This window comes from Ovis aries, chromosome 2 (genome assembly GCF_016772045.2).
Source record: "Ovis aries strain OAR_USU_Benz2616 breed Rambouillet chromosome 2, ARS-UI_Ramb_v3.0, whole genome shotgun sequence".
Lineage (NCBI taxonomy): Eukaryota > Metazoa > Chordata > Mammalia > Artiodactyla > Bovidae > Ovis > Ovis aries.
Window position 1 is genome coordinate 66965577 of NC_056055.1, and position 19890 is coordinate 66985466.

A 19890-nucleotide genomic window follows, 5' to 3' on the forward strand; every position below is an offset into this window, starting at 1 on the left:
GAAATTTTTGGTTAAACAGTGTGTATGATTTTTAAAAATTGGTGGTTCTTTAGACTAACACAAGTTTTCTTACAAGAAAGCAGGATACAAATTATAGATAAATAAAAGTAAAGTCCTATTGAACATTGTGAATTCATTTAGAATTTTCTTGTAGGAAAAAGCCATAGATTATAGCTTTTTATTTTTAAAGATGACTTAAAGAATGCTTTTTCTGTGAATTTTAATTCCACGTTAGTGTTTTATAATACCTACTGAATTTTATATTTGTAGCTGGTTTTATTAAATTCCTGGTGGCTGAGAGGTTAAAGCATCTGCCTGCAATGTGGGAGACCTGGGTTCGATCCCTGGATCGGGAAGATCCCCTGGAGAAGGAAATGGCACCCCACTCCAGTATTCTTGCCTGGAGAATCCCATGGATGAAGGAGCCTGGTAGGCTACAGTCCATGGGGTCGCAAAGAGTCAGACACGACTGAGCAACTTCATTTTATTAAATTTAGGTAACCTCTTGACTTTTTTTCTTTTGACTAATAATCAGATATTTAAAGAGTAAGCGAGGATGGAATGTATTAGAAGTTTTAAAAAATTTACTGATTTTAGAATTCTTATTTTCTTTTATGGGAAACTCCAAGTAAGGGAGTAGACTAAATGTTTATGAGTGGCTTCTCTATTCCAGGGACCATACTACAACTTTATACATTATCTCATTTAATCCACACAATACTTGACAACATTTGTTCATCAAATATTTATTGATTAACTACTATGTTATGTCCTAGACACAGATGATACATTTAATGTGAGAGAATGAAGAGGGTCAATCTTGACTCTGGTTTTTGGCCTGAGCAGCTGAAAGGTTGAAGTAGCTATTTACTGGAATGGAGATATTTCGGAGAAGAGCAGAGGGGTGTGTGCTGGTTGGAAGTCAAGAGTTCAGTTTGGGACATGTTAGGTTTGTGTTCAAGTAGCTGTGTGTGACTGTAAATTTCAGGTGAGAGTTCTAGGCCAGATATAATTTGGGAATCACTGGAAAATGTATCATAGTTAAAGCCTTGAGATTGTTTGAGATACCAGTAGTGGGTATAGATATTAGAAAAGAACCAGACAAAGACTAAACATTGGGACACTACAGGTTTCTAGAGCTGCACAGTTCAATATAGTAGCCTCTGGCCACGTGTGGCTATCGAGCCTTTGGGATATGACTAGTCTCCATTGAGAAGTGCTGTAAGTGTAAACTACACATCAGATTTTGAGGACTAAGTAACCCCCCAAAATAAAATATCTTTTTTAGTAATAATTTTATATTGATTATATGTTGAAATTATAATATTTTAAATGTATTGATAAAATAAAATTTTACTTTATACTTGTTTTTAATGTAGCTGTTAAAAAATTTTAAATCACATATATGGCTCACATGTATGACTCACATTATATTTCTGTTGGACAGCCCTGTTCTAAAGTTTGAGAGATGAGGAAGAATCAACAAAGGACACTTTTAGGAAAGTACTATAAACTTAAAACTGAGAGTTTTCTTGAGGGTAGAGACAATGTCTTCTTTTTTTTTTTAATTTCCCTAGCCTCTAACACTCCAGTGCCTGGTATATAACAGATAACTTAGTTTGCAGACTTGGCACTGAAAATAATTAAATTCATTGAAAAAGAATGAGTGTAATAGAGAAGTGGAAGTACCATTTTTATGTTCACATATTCCTCATCATTACAGAGGAATCGAAAATCCTCCCACAAGAGAGGATTTTTATTAGCATAATATATATACACAAACACATAAAAATTCATTGTATATTCATAGGGCAGTTTGGTGGTAAAGAACCTAGTTCTTAGATACATGGATCTTAGTCCTAGTTCATCAGTTAACTAGCAAGCAGTTGATTTTGACAAGACTTTAACTTCTCAGGAGTTTTAGCTTTCATATCTTTGAAATAAAAGATCTGAATAAGGTGTTTTTTCTTTTTGTGTGATTCTTTTGGTCTGTGTTTTGATTGTGTGTGGTTTAGTGTTATGAAGGGAAGTTGCTCCATAAATCTATCTTTAATGATGTTAATATCTGTTAATCTTGAAGCTTTTCTAGTAAGGTGATATAGTAAGTTTTGTGCTAGATGAGTAGGAAGGAAATCATGATTTTTTAAAAAATCCATTGTAGATATGTGTTCTGCTGCTGCTGCTAAGTTGCTTCAGTCATGTCCGACTCTGTGCGACCCCATAGACGGCACCCCACCAGGCTCCCCTGTCCCCAATATTCTCCAGGCAGGAATACTGGAGTGGGTTGCCATTTCCTTCTCCAATGCATGAAAGAGAAAAGTGAAAGTGAAGTTGCTCAGTCGTGTCTGACTCTTAGCGACCCCATGGACTGCAGCCTACCAGGCTCCCCTGTCCATGCGATTTTCCAGGCAAGAGGACTGGAGCGGGGTGCCATTGCCTTCTAGTAAATTTTAATTTATATTAGTAAGATTGACGTACAGAGTCAGAGTCATGAGTATATTTTGAGCAAAAAACGAACAGCTTTGAAAATAAACTGATCTAACCCTATAAGGTCTCAGAAATGAAATACTCAGCATTTTATGTCTGATTGTTGGTACATTTCTCCTGGCATAACTTTGGGAAGCATTGAATGATTTTTGGCTGTATTTTATAAACAGCTAAAAGATTGTATAACACATCAGTAGTTGTTGCAGTCTTAGGGAAAAAATACAGGCAAGAATAAGTTTTTGAGCTGATCTGTAATTACAGTATATGATGCATATAGTTTAAAAATCTGGCTGGTGCTAGAAAAAAATGATTAGTATTTTTTTTTCTTTTTTTGCTTTGAATTTGCTTTGAAAATTGGTGAATTAATTGACAAAAGAGGTTGACTTCATAATAATGTCCTATTTTTCCTTCAGTCTATGAACACAGAGTAAGCAAAACATCCTTGAGCAACTAGAAGAGCTGGTGTCCAGGCTCCAATGATTCATAGTCTTTCCTCAGCCTATTTTAATTGGTAGCTTTGTGCAAATTTGATGTTTTATTCAGATACTTGTAGCTTGGAGACCTTGAGCAAGTTACTGAATCTCCCCCAGCTTCAGTTTCCTTATCTGTAAAACTGAGGTAACTTTGGGCTGCACCATATGAAATCATCCTTTTTGTAGGTTAGAAATGATTAAGTCCAAATGTCCAGATCCTGGTTACTAACACCATTCTCTAATAAAAGGAACTGGGCTTCTTAGAGGACTGACTAATTCTAGGACCAGGTCAGGAAATGTACCAGATGAGGCTGGAACATCTTAAGAGAGCCAGAAGGTAAGGCAGTGCTTTTGCTGGCCAAAGCTGAAACAATTTGAGCAATAAAATAATGTAATAATGGATTATTACAAAGTATAAAATCAATATTCATAAATCCATGCTGATATAAATAAATGCTTGAATAAACAGATAATAGACAACTCTTCAGTACTGAAGGATTCCAAATAATTTATCTAGATAACTTCCCTCAGGGAAATGGAGCATATCTCCCTACTCCTTAAAGTATAACCTTTTCCCAAAAAGTAGAGTGGAAAAATCTATCATATGCTACCTAAGCCAGATATTCAAGGTCAACATCAACAATGACAAGTCATGCTGATATTACATACCCCTGATAAAAAATAATGAAGATAGCACTTTACCTCTGTGGTCCCCTCAAAACCCACAACCATAATCTAACCCTGAAAAAAATATATAAAATACCTGATCAGTATTCTTCAAAATTGTCAGGGCCATCAAAAACAAGATGGAGCTCAGGGACCAAGAGGAGCCTGCAGAGATATAACAACCAAATATAATGTGATATCCTAATGGGACCCTGGAATTTAAAAAAAGGACATTTGGTAAAAATGAAGCAATTCTAAATAAAGTATGGACTTCCAATACTAATTTATAAGTGATGGTTCATCAGTCGTGACAGTTGTATCATAATAATATAAAATGTTAGTAATAGAAACTGGGTACAGGACATCCAGAAATTCTCTTTATCATTCTTAAAAACTTCTCTGTAAATTTAAAGCAATTCTAAATAAAAGGTTTATTTTTTAGGAAAACTGAAGCTGGCAATTTCATATTATTCAACATAATATGGGATTTTTGTGAGAATTAAAGTAGAAAATATATGTAAATCACTTAACACTGTGCCTGATTCAGGAGAAGTGTTCAATAAGTGGTAGTTTTTATGAGGATGACTTTTATTATTATCATCATTATTATTTCACACAATAACTTAAGATTAAAGAGTGAAAAAAAGGTGGCATATGTTTAGTCAGTATTTACTGTATACCAAGTACTGGGCTAACCAGTGGAGATTTAGCCATGGACATAATACACATGGCCCCTGGTTTCCTACAAATTTTGATTAGAGTGACAGCAGAGAGAACCCCTAATAGTTTGAGAAGGGAGAGAAAATATTAAAACTTTATAAAATAAGATAAACTTAGAAGAAATATGCTAATAACAGTTTGTAAACTTTAAGGTAAACTTAACTAACTTCTTAGGATATTTAATTTTTCAATTTAATTACACACCTTTATCATGTTAACATGAAATATTTTAATTTATAAATTCTTCATTTTCCTATTTACATATCTCCTTAGTTTAATTCAATCTTTTCACATGGCTTATTAACATGAGCGACTTTGTCATCATGAGAACTATTTTTTTGAGTTATCTAGCACAGTTTTCTGGGCTTCCCTGGTGGCTCAGATGGTAAAGAATCCACTTGCAGTACAGGAGACCTGGGTTTGATCCCTGGGTTGGGAAGATCCCCTGGAGGAGGGCATGGCAACCCACTCCAGTATTATTGCCTGGTGAATCCCCACAGACAGAAGAGCCTGGGGGGCTGCAGTCCATGGGGTCGCAAAGAGTTGGACACGACTGGGCAACTAAGCACAACACAGCACAATTTTCCAGAGCATATTGTGTTTACTTACATTTAAGTTGTTCCAGATGCAATACTTTCCAAATTCACATGTGACTGGAAATTTTATCTCAAGCTATATTCCTACTTGAATACATTAAAGTAGGTGTTTTTTGTTGGATCTCTAGGTTATGTGATTGCTGATAGCTATAACTTAAACCAATTACATTATTTCTTTTTAATGTGGTCTTTTAAAAAACTTGTTTATAACAATCCAGCACCTACAATGTTCATTCCTTCTCCTAGGAATGTTTCTTAAATTGATGGTAAAAATTTCCTTCCTTTTTTAACGATTCTACCAGGCAGTCTTTTTAAGCATCTATCTATACCATTGATTGAGGTTGTTTCAGACTAAGATATCTTTACAAGTATAACTTTGTTGTTCAAAATAAAGAGATTAAGAGATGGCCCTTATTTAAGAAACTTTATAAAGATTCAGTTGTAGGGTAATTTCCTCTTTTCTGAAGAAAATTTTATTTCCTCTTATGTATAAATATATATGGGCTTCCCTGGTAGCTCAGATGGTAAAGAATCTGCCTGCCCAGGTTCAGTCCCTTGGTTGGGAAGATCCCCTGGAGAAGGGAATGGCTACCCACTCCAGTATTCTTGCCTGGAGAATTCCATGGTGTCGCAGAGTCGGACATGATTGAGTGACTAACACAAACACACATAGACATGTATGGGAATATAGGTAGGCAGTTGTAAGTAAGGAGAGGTTTAAATTTAGTAAATGGAAATTTGGCTTAATATAGTAAATTGTCTACAGAAGCAACTTAGCAGCTACAGCAGCAGTGCTTTTTAAACTCAAGGGTGCCCTGGAGGACTGGTTAAAACACATTGCTTTGCCCCACTGGACTTTTTGATTCAGTGTGCCTGGGGCGAGGCTTAAGTTCCAAATGATGATGATATTGCAGTTAGGGACACTATTTTCAGAAACAGTGCACCTACAAAATATTAAACAATTTTACTTACATAGAGTAGTATTTTGCCTTTGAATAAAACATTACATATTTCAAAAGAAAAAGATCTAGAACTATAAAAAGTAACTGGCTGTTGCAATAAATATTCCTTTGATGACATAGATTTCCTGTACCTTGAAAGAAAAATAGTCAATGAATCATAAATCATTTTTTAAAGTAGCCACCTTGGTATCACTTCAAACTATTTTACAGAGTTAAGTTACTGACCTGAAATAAAATTGAGTGTAAAATGCAGGTATTTATTATCATTATTTAGTGTTTTCATTTAAAAGGAAGTTCTTTTCCTTATCAAATAAGAATCTGTTGGGAAGGAAATGTATTGTGGTATTTAGGAACTAAGTCCATTAAGTAGGTGAGATATATGGTCTGGGCTCTGGTTTTGTTGAGATTAACATCTCTAAAATAAATTATGAGCCCCTACCACAGGAAAGACATTGTAAGATTAATGAACACTAGCAAATGACCTAATTTTATTATAAAACAATAGGTAAATTGAAAAATCGGAGTGTAATCAGTAATATCAGAGCTTATTATCAAAAACCTGAGAAATTCAATCTAAACTTATATTAACATGAGAAATAGGTGAAGCTCTCTTTCATGACATACTTTATAATTGCACTGAAGCTTTGAACAGTTTTAAAATAACAAAAAGTTCATATTCCTTTTACTTTTGTTTATATTTCAAAAAGAAATGGTCTAGTGTATCAGGAGCCATTCAAGTATTTCTCCTGGTAATGTCTTTTGGAAACTTATCCTAAGTAGTAGTACAAATGAAGTTATAAGCACAGAGGTTTTTGTTTCAGAATGCCTTTAGAATAGCAAAAACTTGAAAGCAACCCGAAATGTCTAATTATAGGGGGAAGGGTTGTTAAATTATCAGATAGCTACTGAACAAAAACTATGTGACCATTTAAAATGTTTAAAGATTGTAAAGAACTGTGGAAATAATTCTCAAGATATAAGAGCAGAATATAAAATCACATGTTAAAATATAGATGCATATGAGGAAAGGTAGAAGGGAAAAATTCAAAAATAAACACAGTTTGTTAGGATGGCTATTGAATGAATGATTTTTTTTTTTTCCTTACATCTCAATCCAATGTGTTTGTTTTTGTATGTGTGGTTTTTGGTAATGAACAAGACCATATCGAGTCCTACTTAGGCAGCTAGAATAATTCTTGATTAGTATTGAATCTGCCCTACATATACTGATGTCAGGCCTTATAAGTTTTGTAAATGATACAAGCCAGAAAACTCCTTTGCCCTCTACCAAATAGACGACTAAAGTTCCACTGCTGATTTAGGAGCTTCCATTTCTGTTTTTTAATTTATTTCAAGATTATGGGAATACATTCTTGATTACTGTGTGTAACATTTAAGAGAGTTTTATTTTTTTAATTCTTGGAAATTTGCTTTACAATGAAGTTATATTAATAGTCATGCAGTTTGTTTGTGTAGAAAGATAAAATAATAGTTCTTTTTATTTTTCTTTTACAGAAAAGAGCTGATCCTCTCAGGTACTTTAAATCCAATTAAGGACTTACATCTGGGAAAACTGGCCTTAACTAAGTTTCCGAAGAGTCCAGAAACGTGGATTCACAGGTGTGGTTAATTTACACCACAGAATTCTTAGGGCTTAGAATGGCTGGAGGAAGAAAAACACAGAATATGAAGCAGGTCACATACTGATTACTGAATTATGAAGTCAAATTATATCTACATTCAAGCCTACTTTCTGCTTAGGTGATACCTAGAGATTAGTTCATCTCTTCAAGCTTTGGTTTTATCATTTGTAAAATGAGAATAATAATTAACATCTATCTCAGAGTTAAGTGGTTGAGTTTTACTTGAGGTAATGCATGTAAGCACAAGCACAGTGCTCGGCATATGTTAAATACTTAGTAAATTTTATGTTATTACTAACTATCTGAAGCAGTTATGGAAATTGCCTTAGATATTCAACTATAATGAGCAACTTGAGTTTTAATTAAACTTGGATTTCATTCAGTCAGGTGTGTTCCTGGTAAAAATGGTGGTGGTGGTTGTTATGGTTATTAAAATTAACCAAATAAAGGCAACTGAGGTGAATGGGGTGTAGACTGAATTAAAGTTGCTAAGACCATAAATGCAAAGAATATTTTTAGGTTAACAGCTGAGGCAGATAATCAAAGTGCATGTAAGAACTCTTTTCAAAATCCTGGCTATCTGGAAGCATTTTACTCTTGGATCCCATATAACATCTTTGACTAAAATGAGATGGTCTGGGCTTACTGGTTGGGGTCAATGGGGAGATTCTCTGAATAAATCTGTTCTTGGTTTATTAAGCCACTTTTAACTTTTCATAAAATCCTGAGCATTTTTAGGATCTTAAAGTCAGTTTAAGGTATCTTAACTATAACCTTGCCTTTGGCTAGCATTGCAGAGCTGCTGCTGCTAAGTCACTTCAGTCGTGTCCTACTCTGTGTGACCCCATAGACGGCAGCCCACCAGGCTTCCCCATCCCTAGAATTCTCTAGGCAAGAACACTGGAGTGGGTTGCCATTTCCTTCTCCAGTGCATGAAAGTAAAAAGTGAAAGTGAAGTCGCTCAGTCGTGTCCTACTCTTAGCGACCCCATGGACTGCAGCCCACCAGGCTCCTCCGTCCATGGATTTTCCAGGCAAGAGTACCAGAGTGGGGTGCCATTGCCTTCTCCGAGCATTGCAGAGCAGCTGCTTCCAAATGATACCATTGGTTGTACTTTCTGCCTATTAGAAATTGGGATAGCAGACTACAGAGAGGTGTATGATTATGTGTATAGAGACTAGGAAAGGGGTGATGGTAGAGGAAGGGAGTTATTATTAACATAGATGCATCCATCGATTTATTGACTTGTCTGATATTTTATAAAGCAAGTTTTGGTTGTTAAAAATAACATTATTTGAAAATGACAAAAATGAATTTTGTTACTCAATTTTCTATATCCTGGCTTGAAAATTTTTAATCTATAAAGAATGCTTTCTTATGAGAAAATATTTGTAAAAACTAAAGACAGTAAGTGGCTAGAGGCACTTTTGAGTTCTTTTCATTTAAATGTGTGCAAATAAAAATCTTAAGTAGATAAGGGGAAAATTATAGATGAAGACATTTTAAAACCTCCCTGATGGTTTCACTAATTATATTGATTTTTTTCCTTCAAGATTCTATGCTATAATATAGAAATTTTGCTTTATAAAAACTTAATGCAGCTGCTTCTTTGCAAACACACAAAGGGTGAGGCATGCACATGTAATTAAAAGTGGACTGTACTTCTTTTGAGTATTTACCAGCCATTAATTAATATCACCCCCTCCCATACACACAGTACCACCAATCAGACACATACACACACACATTCCTGTTGCCTTTACATTTCCTGGCCAAATGAAGTTTTGGAGTTGTCATTTCCAAATTGATGACATTTTCTTTTTGACAGATGTTAACATTTTAGAATGCTTTTTCTATAATCTTTGTCCTTTATCCTCACCCCCGCCACACCCCCCCTACCCCGCCTACATCCATGGTGCTAAAATTATTATCATTAAAAACAAAAACAACTCACCCCCACACAAAAAAAAAACCCTTGAATACTGGCCATTACTTTGCATTGTCTATGAATAGAAATTAAATTGAGAACAAAGAGAACTCTGGTTGTTTTCCTCTCTGGTTTATTTTCTTTACTCATTTCTTGCCCACATGTTACCTTAACAGGCGATGGGTGCTTCAACAGCTAATTCAGGAAACCTCCTTGCCTTCCTTTATGACCAAAGGAAACTTGGGAATAATTCCTGCAGAAAGGACACAGCAACTAATACGAGAAGAGATGGAGGTCTGTGGTGAAGCAGCAGGGAGATACCCAAGCAACTATAATGCCTGGTCTCATCGCATCTGGGTTTTACAGCACCTGGCTAAGCTAGACACCAAGGTAGGGTGTTAATGTGTGTCCCTAGGCACACTTCTGTCTGCCGTGTGAATCATCTGGTAGTATGCAGTAGTTCCTTCTCAGAGGAGCTTTTAAAGAGAGAAGTGGAGGAACTAATGGCCCAGTAGCCCAGAGAGGATTGCAACAACTGATACCTCGAGGGAAACTGGCAGTTTAAAAAAAGTTTGCATTCCTCACCCGAACAGCTTTGGCACTCTTTAAGGCTAGTGTACTGGTAGAACAAAGAAGGTTTAAGCAGTAAGGAAGACTGAGTATGACTCGTTTTGCCCTGAAACAGGAAGAGATTATTAAACTTGATACAATTGAAATTGTTCTTTCTTGGTAGCCTTTTGTTATGTGACTTAATGTGCTAGCTCAGCTGGCTACCTTTTCACAGTCTCTTCTCCTGGAGAGGGAGATCTCACCCAGGTGTTCTAACACTTGGCCGAGTCTGTAAATTACCTGACATTTCTTACATCCTACCCCACATCTACTGAATCGAAATGAGGGTAGGATTTAAAGATCAGCATTTTTCACAGGCTCAGGGGGTTGGTTGTTTGGATGCAGAACCAGGTTGGGAACTGTCACTGCCTGATCCTTTTAGTTCAGAAATGAGGAGATGAAAGTTTCCAGAGAATTTTAATGGCTTGGACTCAGCCATAGTTGTGTCATTTATTATTCATCAGAATGAGAGCCAGGTATCCCTGTACTCCTTATATACTACGGCTTCTCTATTTTTTCTTCACTTCTTATGGTGTCAGTGCTTCAGAATCTAGAGTACTCTTCCAAAAGCTTCCCAGGCTTAAGACAATTTAAAGGGGTCAGAATGTCTCACATGGTGCTTTCAGATTAATGGGGATGCATTCTCCATTTTTGCTTACCACCCCTTCCTGTATCTCCTTTCAGGTCCCCTCTCCTCTCTCTGTGTGCTAGCCAGAGACTCCTCCAGAATAAATAGGAGAGCTTTCACTTCTGAGGGATTGTAAGCCAACAATTCTGAAAGAGAAGGCATTCTTTGCAGCTTACATGGCTTTGTATTTCAGGAGGGATGGCCACCTAATGGAATGGAAAGAGAAACAACAGAATCACATTAACCCCAGGTTTAGATTCTGGCCCTGTTAGCTCTTTGTGTAAAGTAAGGCTTTAATGTTTTCATCTATAAGATAAGGGCTCTGCTGCCTGCCTCAGTGGATTGCTGTGAAAATTACTTGTGTTAATGTGTATAAAGTACTGGGCACCTAGTAGAGGCTCACAGAATTTTAGTTCCTTTCTCTGCCCCACGTAGATGGAAAGCTTAGGTGAAACTTGACTGCCAGCTAGGTCAACTCTGCAATTCGTTCATGAAAAAAGTAGTGAAACTTTCTCGTTACCAGACACTGTCCTATACATTGGATATGGCATAAAGACAAAAAGCTTACTATCAACAAATTGAAAAATCTAGTTGAAACAGATACTGACAGTTACAAAGCAGGGTAACACTTGCAGAAACTGAGGGAATTTTCCAGGCACAGCGGGAGCACAGAAATGAGCCCCTGACTGGGCTCATTGACAACAGCTGCCAGAGGGAGTGATGCTATATTCTCAGGGGCCTGGAGCAGTGAATACAAGTTATCTGGTGGGTATAGGGGATGTGGAGTGCTTTAAAGTCAGTCATCTCAGCTATACAACTTGGTGTCCTGTGGGAGGTAGGGAGAGGGAAGGGGAAGGTTGTGGGTAAAGGAAGACAGAGTCCAGATGAGTTGAGAGCTCTTTGGAAACTTTCTTGCCTTGATGTGGACCTTTTAAAGTAGCAGTCCATAAATCAGAAACACTGGCCAAGGTGAAATTCTTGGTTCCTTGCGACCATCTGTTGTTAAAGATGATAGCTCATAAGTCATGTATCAACTCATCTGCCCTGGTCTGCTGCTAGGCTTGCATGTTGTCAGCCTGCCCTCTTCTGCCCTTGGGGGTCTTAGCACTTTTCCTATCACCACTGCCACTGTCTCTCACTCTCAGTGAAGGGTGCTGACTTTACAAAATCCACTTTCTGTTCTTACAAGCTGTTGGGCCCAGCTAGGAGATCATGATGATGGGAAAAGACCCTGATGCTGGGAAAGATTGAAGGCAGGAGGAGAAGAGGGCAACAGAGGATGAGATGGTTGGATGGCATCACTGTCTCAATGAACATGAGTTTGAGTAAGCTCTGGGAGATGGTGAAGGACAAGGAAGCCTGGTGTGCTGCAGTCCGTGGGGTCACAGAGAGTCGGACATGACTGAGCAACTGAACAACAGGGAGATCATGTCCTACCGTGCTTTGTCTGTTAGAGGAAGTAAGCACAAAAGTGTTAGTAGTCTAAAGCAGCTTAAAAATACATATAAAATGAGTAGCATTTTTTCACTTAGAAAATTGAAAATGATTTTTTAAAGTGCTCATATTTAGCTTGGTAAGGGTATAAAGTGAAAGTGAAACTCACTCAGTTGTATCTGACTCTTTGCGACCCCATGGACTGTAGAGTCCATGGAATTCTCTAGGCCAGAATACTGGAGTGGGTAGCCTTTTGCTTCTCCAGTGGATCTTCCCAACCCCAGGATCGAACCCAGGTCTCCTACATTGCAGGCAGATTCTTTACCAGATGAACCACAAAGGAAGGGTATAAAGACAAGCATTATAGAAATTGATAAAAATCTTACCAAAGGGCAACATAGCAGCATTTACCAGACTTTAAAATGTGTGTTATCTCTAATGTAGCAATTCTGCTTCTAGGCATTCATCCTAAAGAAAAAATGGGAGATGCAGTATGATATAGTGATTAAAGGCTCCGGTCATACAAGCATGATATGAATGCTAACTCTACTAGCAATTTGCTATATGGCCTTAAAAAGGGTTCTTAGCGTCTTTAACCTCAGTTTCCTCATCCGTAAATTGGAGATGATGACAATTCTCCCTCCTCGAGTGATGTAAATTAAGTGGGAGAATCCACATAAAGTGGCTGTCCCTAGTGCTCATACTAAGTGATCAGTAAACACTGGATATTATATTAAATATTGAAGTTTGATATATAAAAATACTGTATATAATAGTGAAAAACTGGGACCAGTCTAATAACAAGGAATGCATTTCACTGCAGTTCATCACAAAGTAGAATATTTTGTTGCTACTAGAAATTATATTTTTAAGATTATTTATAAGTTAAGGATATAAAACTAAATATGAGATGGGCCTAATAATTTTTTATTAGCATTGAATAATATTTAATGTATTTTGAATAGTACCTGGCATATTATAAGTGTGCAACAGATATTTATACACGCCAACACAGTGCCATTATGGATATATTTTGTTATATTTTCTATAAGCATGTGTTTTCTAGTCAGGAAAAAAATAGATTACAGAATAAAGAATACTTACTAGTGCTATGGGATAGAATTATGAGAGGTTTTAATTTTCTCTTTTTTGTTCCCTATGATGTTTGTGTTTTTCAGTGGACATATATTGAAATAAATTTTAAAATAATCTATTTTTTCAGGGTGGCGTGGAGGGAAACAGTCACAGTTGAAAACACTGTTAGAAGTAGTATTCTGTTTATGAGACATATTCAGAACAAGCAAAGCAGATTAGTAGGTGCCAGAGACTGGGGGGAATGGGGAATTAGAGGACTCCTAATAGGAATAGAGGTTGTTTTGAAGGTGATGAAAATGTTTTGAAATTATAATAATGACATAGGCAAATCAAAATTACAATGAGATATCACCTCACTCCTTTCAGAATGGCTGTCGTCAAAATATTTATCATCAAAAATAATAAGTGTTGACAAAGTTGTAGTAAAAAGGGAAACCCTTGTACCCTGTTGATAAGGATATAAATTGGTACAGACAGTAATGAAAACAGTATGAGATTTCCTCAGAAAATTAAAACTAGAACTACCATATGATCTAGCAGTTCCAACCTTGGTTATGTATATGAAGAAAACAAAAGTACTAATTTGAAAAGATACATGCACTCCAGTGTTCATAGCAGCATTATTTACAGAAGCCAAGCTACAAAACCTTCCTAAGTCTCCATCAACAGGTGAATGGATAAAATATGTTTGATATATAAGTGTATATAAATATATATAATGAAATATTACTCAGCGATAAAAAAGAATGAAATTCTGGCATTTGCAGCAACATGGACGGTCTTAGAGGGTATTATGCGTAGTGAAATAAGCCAGACAGAGAAAAAGAAATACTGTATGTTATCACTTATATGTGGACTCTATAAAGTAAATGAATGAATTTAACAGAAACATTCACAGATACAGAGAACAAACTAGTGGTTGCCAGTAGGGAGAGGGAAGGGATGAGGAGCAAGACAGGAGTAGGAGATTTAGGCAGTAAAAGTTACTATGTGTAAAATGAATAAGCTGCAAGGATAGATTGTGTGGCACAGGGAAATACAGCCATTTTATAGTAACTTTAAATGGAGTATAGTCTATAAAAATATTGAATCACTATCTTGTACCCCTGAAACTAATATAATATTATAAATCAATTATACATCAATAAAAGAAAAAAGAAACTATCAGAATTAGATGACCGCAGTGGGATGGAGGAGTCTGGTTGGCTGCCGTCTATGGGGTCGCACAGTCGGACACAACTGAAGTGACTTAGCGGCAGCAGTGGCTGTACAACTCTGTGACTATACTAAAAATCAGAATATTTTCTCAACTTCAAAAATTAATTCTAATAAAGCTTCAAGAATAGTTAAGAAGTTGTTGGAAAAATAAGGAACTCTGTATATTGCTATGCTGCTGCTGCTGCTAAGTTGCTTCAGTCGTGTCTGACTCTGTGCGACCCCATAGACGGCAGCCCACCAGGCTCCCCCGTCCCTGGGATTCTCCAGGCAAGAACACTGGAGTGGATTGCCATTTCCTTCTCCATTGCAGAAAAGTGAAAAGTGAAAAGTCGCTCAGTCCTGCCTGACTCGTAGCAACCCCATGGACCGCAGCCCACCAGGCTCCTCCGTCCATGGAATTTTCCAGGCAAGAGTACTAGAATGATATTGCTATATGTTTCTATATTTTGAGCCAGTACTACAGTTTTAATGTCTATTTCTATAAACATTTAAATATATAAGCATATTGCTGTATGGCTCAAAAAATAGACACAGTAAAGAGAGTATAAAAGCCTAAAAATAATTTCAGTACACAGTATGTACAAATTTCATTGATGATAAATATGGCATTTCACGTGATTGGAGAAGGGATTCTTTGTTCAATTTGTGATGCTAATAAATTGAGTTTTTAGAAAATAATGGTTAGATTTTAATCTCACATACCAACCTGAACTCTTAAGTGAAATAAAAACGTGAAGAAAAAAGGAATTTAAAAAATCAATTGTAGTAATATATTAAGAAAAATATTTACAACACAGAGACTAAATACCTTTAATATATAAAGATCTCTTACAAACCCATAAGAACAGTAATGACTTTCACAAAGGATAAGTTGAGCAAATTATAAAAGAGGATTAGACAAACAGGCAGTTTGTAAAAGAAAGATAAGTGAATAGGAAAAATATTTAGCTTTAATCATAATTAAGGAAATGTAAATTAAATATGATTTTCCACTTACTGGGTTTCCCTGGTTGGCTCAGCCGGTAAAGGATCCGCCTGCAGTGCAGGAGACCTGAGTTCAATCCCTGGGTTGAGAAGATCCCCTGGAGAAGGGAATGGCTACCCACTCCAGTATTCTGGCCTGGAGAATTCCATGGACTGTATAGTCCATGGGGTCACAAAGAGTCGGACATGACTGAGCAACTTTAACTTTGACTTCCACTTACTAAATTAACTAAAACTAAAGTACTGGTGAGGAATTTAGGAATAAAACATTAAAATCTTCTTCCAATAGGGGCATAAATTATACAGCCTTCCAGGAGGGCAGTTTGAAGTACACAGCAAGAACTTTACGGAGTTTTTCTCACTGTTCCAATTAGTGTACTTCTAGAAATTTCTTCTAAATAAAAATAAGACATGTACATAGATTTATATGTGTGTATACATAGGCGTGTTACTTACGCAAAGTGGAAACAAAATGAGGGAATGGTTTAAATTGTGATAATCTTTAGGATGAAGTATTATGCAAAAGTGTAAAATTATGTTGTTGAATAATACTTAATGAAATTAGAATAAATTTATAATTTAAGTGAAATAAAATTTTGATATAAAAGATATCTGAAATTTGTGTTAAGTAAATTATACAGTTGCATAATTGCAAAAAGCTGAGAGATTGGTTGTATGGTAGAATATTAAAAGTAGTCATTGTTGGTCAGTAGGATAATGAATGATGTGGGGATTTTTTTGCCTCTTTATATTCTGTATTTTTACATTTTTCTGTAACGATCATCTTGTATAATCAGAAGAAAAACCAAATGTTTTTTAAAAAATGTATGAACTCGTGGTGTATGTGTCTATAAGAACTAGCATTTCTAGTAGTCTTTCATTTTAAACCTGTTACCTTCTGTTTCATAGCCCTCTTCCATAGTTTTCTTATAATTTATTTATTCACTTACTCATTTTTATGTGGAATGTTGGAAAAGAATAATTATACAAAGATCATTTGTTCTGTCAGTGCTTTCCAGTTAAGCCATATCTTTGTGCAGTATCCTTAAGATCACTTAAAAATAATTGCTGTCTTTTTTTAAAAATCACTGCCTTTTATTCTACTAAGAAAACACCATGAAATTCCTGTTAAACGATTTCTTCTTTAGTTAGTAGGCATTTTATATCTTAGGGAAAAGAATATAGTGAATTTTTCTCTTAAATAGTCTCAGAAAAGAGTTTTTAGGAATTGAATTAGTTTTGTTGAAAACCTTTTAAATATATGCTATTGTTCCCTTAAAATTACAATGAATTTTTAATTTTTGCATGTAGAAAAATATATAGTAGAAATAATCTAAATGTTTTTTACATTATATAAATTCACTTTAAACAAGTTTTCTGTTCTTTTCAATGCATAGTAAGAAGCTGTACCATAATTAAAATGCTGCTGTATTATAGCCTGAATTTCCTGCAGGTTAATTCTTCAAAAATATAATTCTTAAAAAAAAAAAAACTGGATTAGTTTTCGTTTTGCAGGTAGAAGTTTATCTGGTGGGTTTATTTTGCCTACCTTTTAAATCAAATAATCTTGTTTTCCATTTCTCAGAGACTCACTAGCAGTAGCCTCTGAAATAAATTTATGTGGCTGTGAATTAACTCATTATAATTTAAAGATAAAACTTGACCATCCTAGCTGGGAGTAATCATATCCCTCTTTACCAGTCACTTTGTTTATTAAATTGTTCATTCATTCATTAAACATTTATATATAGGGTATAGGGTGATGGGAACATTAATTAGAAATTAGTAAGTATCTTAAAAAACTTGTATAATTTAGTGGGGATGAAAAGGTATACAGGAATTTCTATAATATTATGATGGAACACACAAGAACTATGGAGGCTGAGAAGAGGGAAGACTTATAGTTTTCTCTATGAAAAGTAGAGAGGGATCTTGCTTAAGGAGAAGGCATTTGCCTGAGCTCCCTGAAGAGCAGGCAAAAGAGCTTTCTTGGCATTGTGTGGTCTATACGGTTCACTATTGATAAGTACATGTTATTTTTCCTTAGCTGGTCTGAAAATCCTCTCTCTGACAGATGTAGTAGGCCCTCAGTACACCTTTTTCTGATCAAAACTCATTTGTTTGCTAACCTGTCTGAGACACTGCCAAATAATTTATTTTTTCATGAATGCTTTTCTTTTTAATCTCCATTTGAAATTCTTTAGTTTGCAGATTTAAACAATTCACTGCTGAATTTTGTCTTACCTATTTTAAAAAGTCACTTATCATTGGTGATAAGTTTGAGACAAATAGTGAAAGTCATGAGCACTTGAAAATTCCCGTTATTCATGCATCATGTTTTTGTACTAAGCCCTTAGAATTAAGTAGTGAATGAAATAGACATGGTTTCTGCCCTGATGACACTTAATAGTGCCAAATAAATAATTATACTGAGTCTATTGTTGAACAAAGAGTTAGATACAGTACAGATTCATTAAATGCAAAAAAAAGTTTCCATCAAAGTGACCTCTGAATTTATATTTTCCCTTCAGTATAAGCATTAAATTAAAAGTGAATACCCAGTGTCTTTCCTTATTTTAGAGTCTGGCTGTTCTATGTATATGCCAATTAGAAAGTTCCTTAAATTCTGTAGTATTAAAAAAATTATTATTTTCTAAAAGAAATGGAACATGAGTATTTATAAGGAACAACACTGTGTTGGGTGTTATGTACAAAATATTGGTAGGAATGGCATTATCAAAACAAGGAATGAATGAAAGAAATTCAAAGCATTAACAGAGAAAGGAAAACCTTTAGCAATTCCTCATTTCACTTCCCTTTTTCCTTCCTACAAGATTCTTCTTGATGAACTGTCTTCTACTAAACACTGGGCATCCATGCATGTTTCAGACCACAGTGGATTTCACTACCGCCAATTTTTATTAAAGTCTTTGATTACCCAAACTGTGACTGACGGTTCTGTATTGGAGCAAAGTCCTTTGAGAAGTGAATCAACCGTAGTTCTCCCGAAAGATGAAGAAGCAGTGGCTTCAGCAGAGGAATCAAGGATAAATCTTCCCCATCTTCTAGAAGAAGAAGTTGAATTCAGCACTGATCTTATTGATGCCTACCCAGGACATGAAACCCTTTGGTGTCATAGGTAAGAGAAGGAAGATGTATTTCCTGCATGAAACTCTGTGTGTCCTTATGAGAGCTACAGAAGGTCTTACATCTGACTTGAGCCTCCTTGGGTAAATAACGGTAATTTGACTGTGGAACTTTGCCTGAGTGATTCAGAGGAGTTTGTGTTACCATAGCCTCCTCCTCACAGTCTTCATGAGCATGAACTTCTTCACACAGATCTTTGCCAATGGCTCAAGATGGTGGTGTTCATCCTTGATTGTGCAACAGAACAACATGTGTTACTTCCAAACTAAAAAACGTTTCTGGACTCCCTCTTTGGAGATCCTAATACTTAACACGTCTGCGATAGAGTGCTGCCATCTGTCTTTTAAAAAAATAAAAAACCCTAACAGGTAAATTTGATGTATAGTCAGCGTTGAAACCAATGATTAGACCCTGCGAATAGTTAAGCTTTGGCTTCCCAAATGGCTCAGTGGTAATGAATCTCCCTGCCACTGCAGGAGACGTGGGTTTGATCTCTGGGTCTGGAAGATTCCCCCTGGAGAAGGAAATGGCAAACCCACTCCAGTATTCTTGCCTGGAAAATTCTATAACAGAAGAGTCTGGCGGGCTACAGTCCATGGGGTCTCAGAGAGTCATACACCTCTGAGCACACACAGATAGTTAAGCTTTACTGTTCTTCCCAACCATGATGGCCTGCAGATTAATGTACTTTGAGTATAATCTCTTGACATTTTTTTATTTTTTAAGGTAAAATAAAATATATTTTATTAATATTTGTTTAATTTTACTATTCAGGATTATTATGAAGGTGTGAATGAGGGTGAGCAACCTCATAACTTGAGCTTTAAGTACCTCTGACAGTACTTCTCATGTTGAAATGAAATCCAAGTATGGAAATCCCCTGATTGGTTTATTTTGGATTATCATTTAGTTGGAGACATCTCTGGCATTAAATATACAGATTTTACTTCAAGTTACAAGATTATGCTTATAGACAAATGACTTGCCTGTGTTAGGCAAGAGGTAGGCATTTTAAATAATTGTGTTGTTTTTTTTTTTAAGTTAATTGAAATTTGTTCCCTTTTTCCAGACTAAATATATTTGGAAGATATATTAGAAGATGAAAGACAATCTCCCCTCTTTGGCACCTTCATAAATACAAAATTGTCTTCTTCTCTTCAAAACAAGACAGTCTTATTCCACATTTTTAGAAGAGGAGATAGATCTTGACTTGCATGTTTTGGTGTTAGCCTTTTGCTGCTGTTTCATATTTAGACACATTAATAGCTAGGCTCAGAGAATATTAAAAATTATATTTGTTT

At 35.8% G+C, this 19890-nt stretch overlaps 1 protein-coding gene across 3 annotated transcripts in view; it reads left to right on the forward strand.

The window, feature by feature from the left end:
• The window catches only part of PTAR1 (protein prenyltransferase alpha subunit repeat containing 1), a 50363-nt gene that overhangs the window by 20157 nt on the left and 10316 nt on the right, over nt 1–19890 (forward strand). Inside the window, exons 4-6 of one of the 3 annotated variants that reach the window (XM_012123470.5) lie at nt 7420–7524; nt 9651–9864; nt 18277–18581. In XM_012123470.5, the coding sequence (XP_011978860.2) occupies nt 7420–7524; nt 9651–9864; nt 18277–18581 (624 nt within the window). Of the gene's footprint in view, nt 1–7419; nt 7525–9650; nt 9865–10767; nt 14402–18276; nt 18582–19890 lie in introns of those variants that run through there. The other 2 variants (XM_042243366.2, XM_042243365.2) reach the window with 2 other exon arrangements.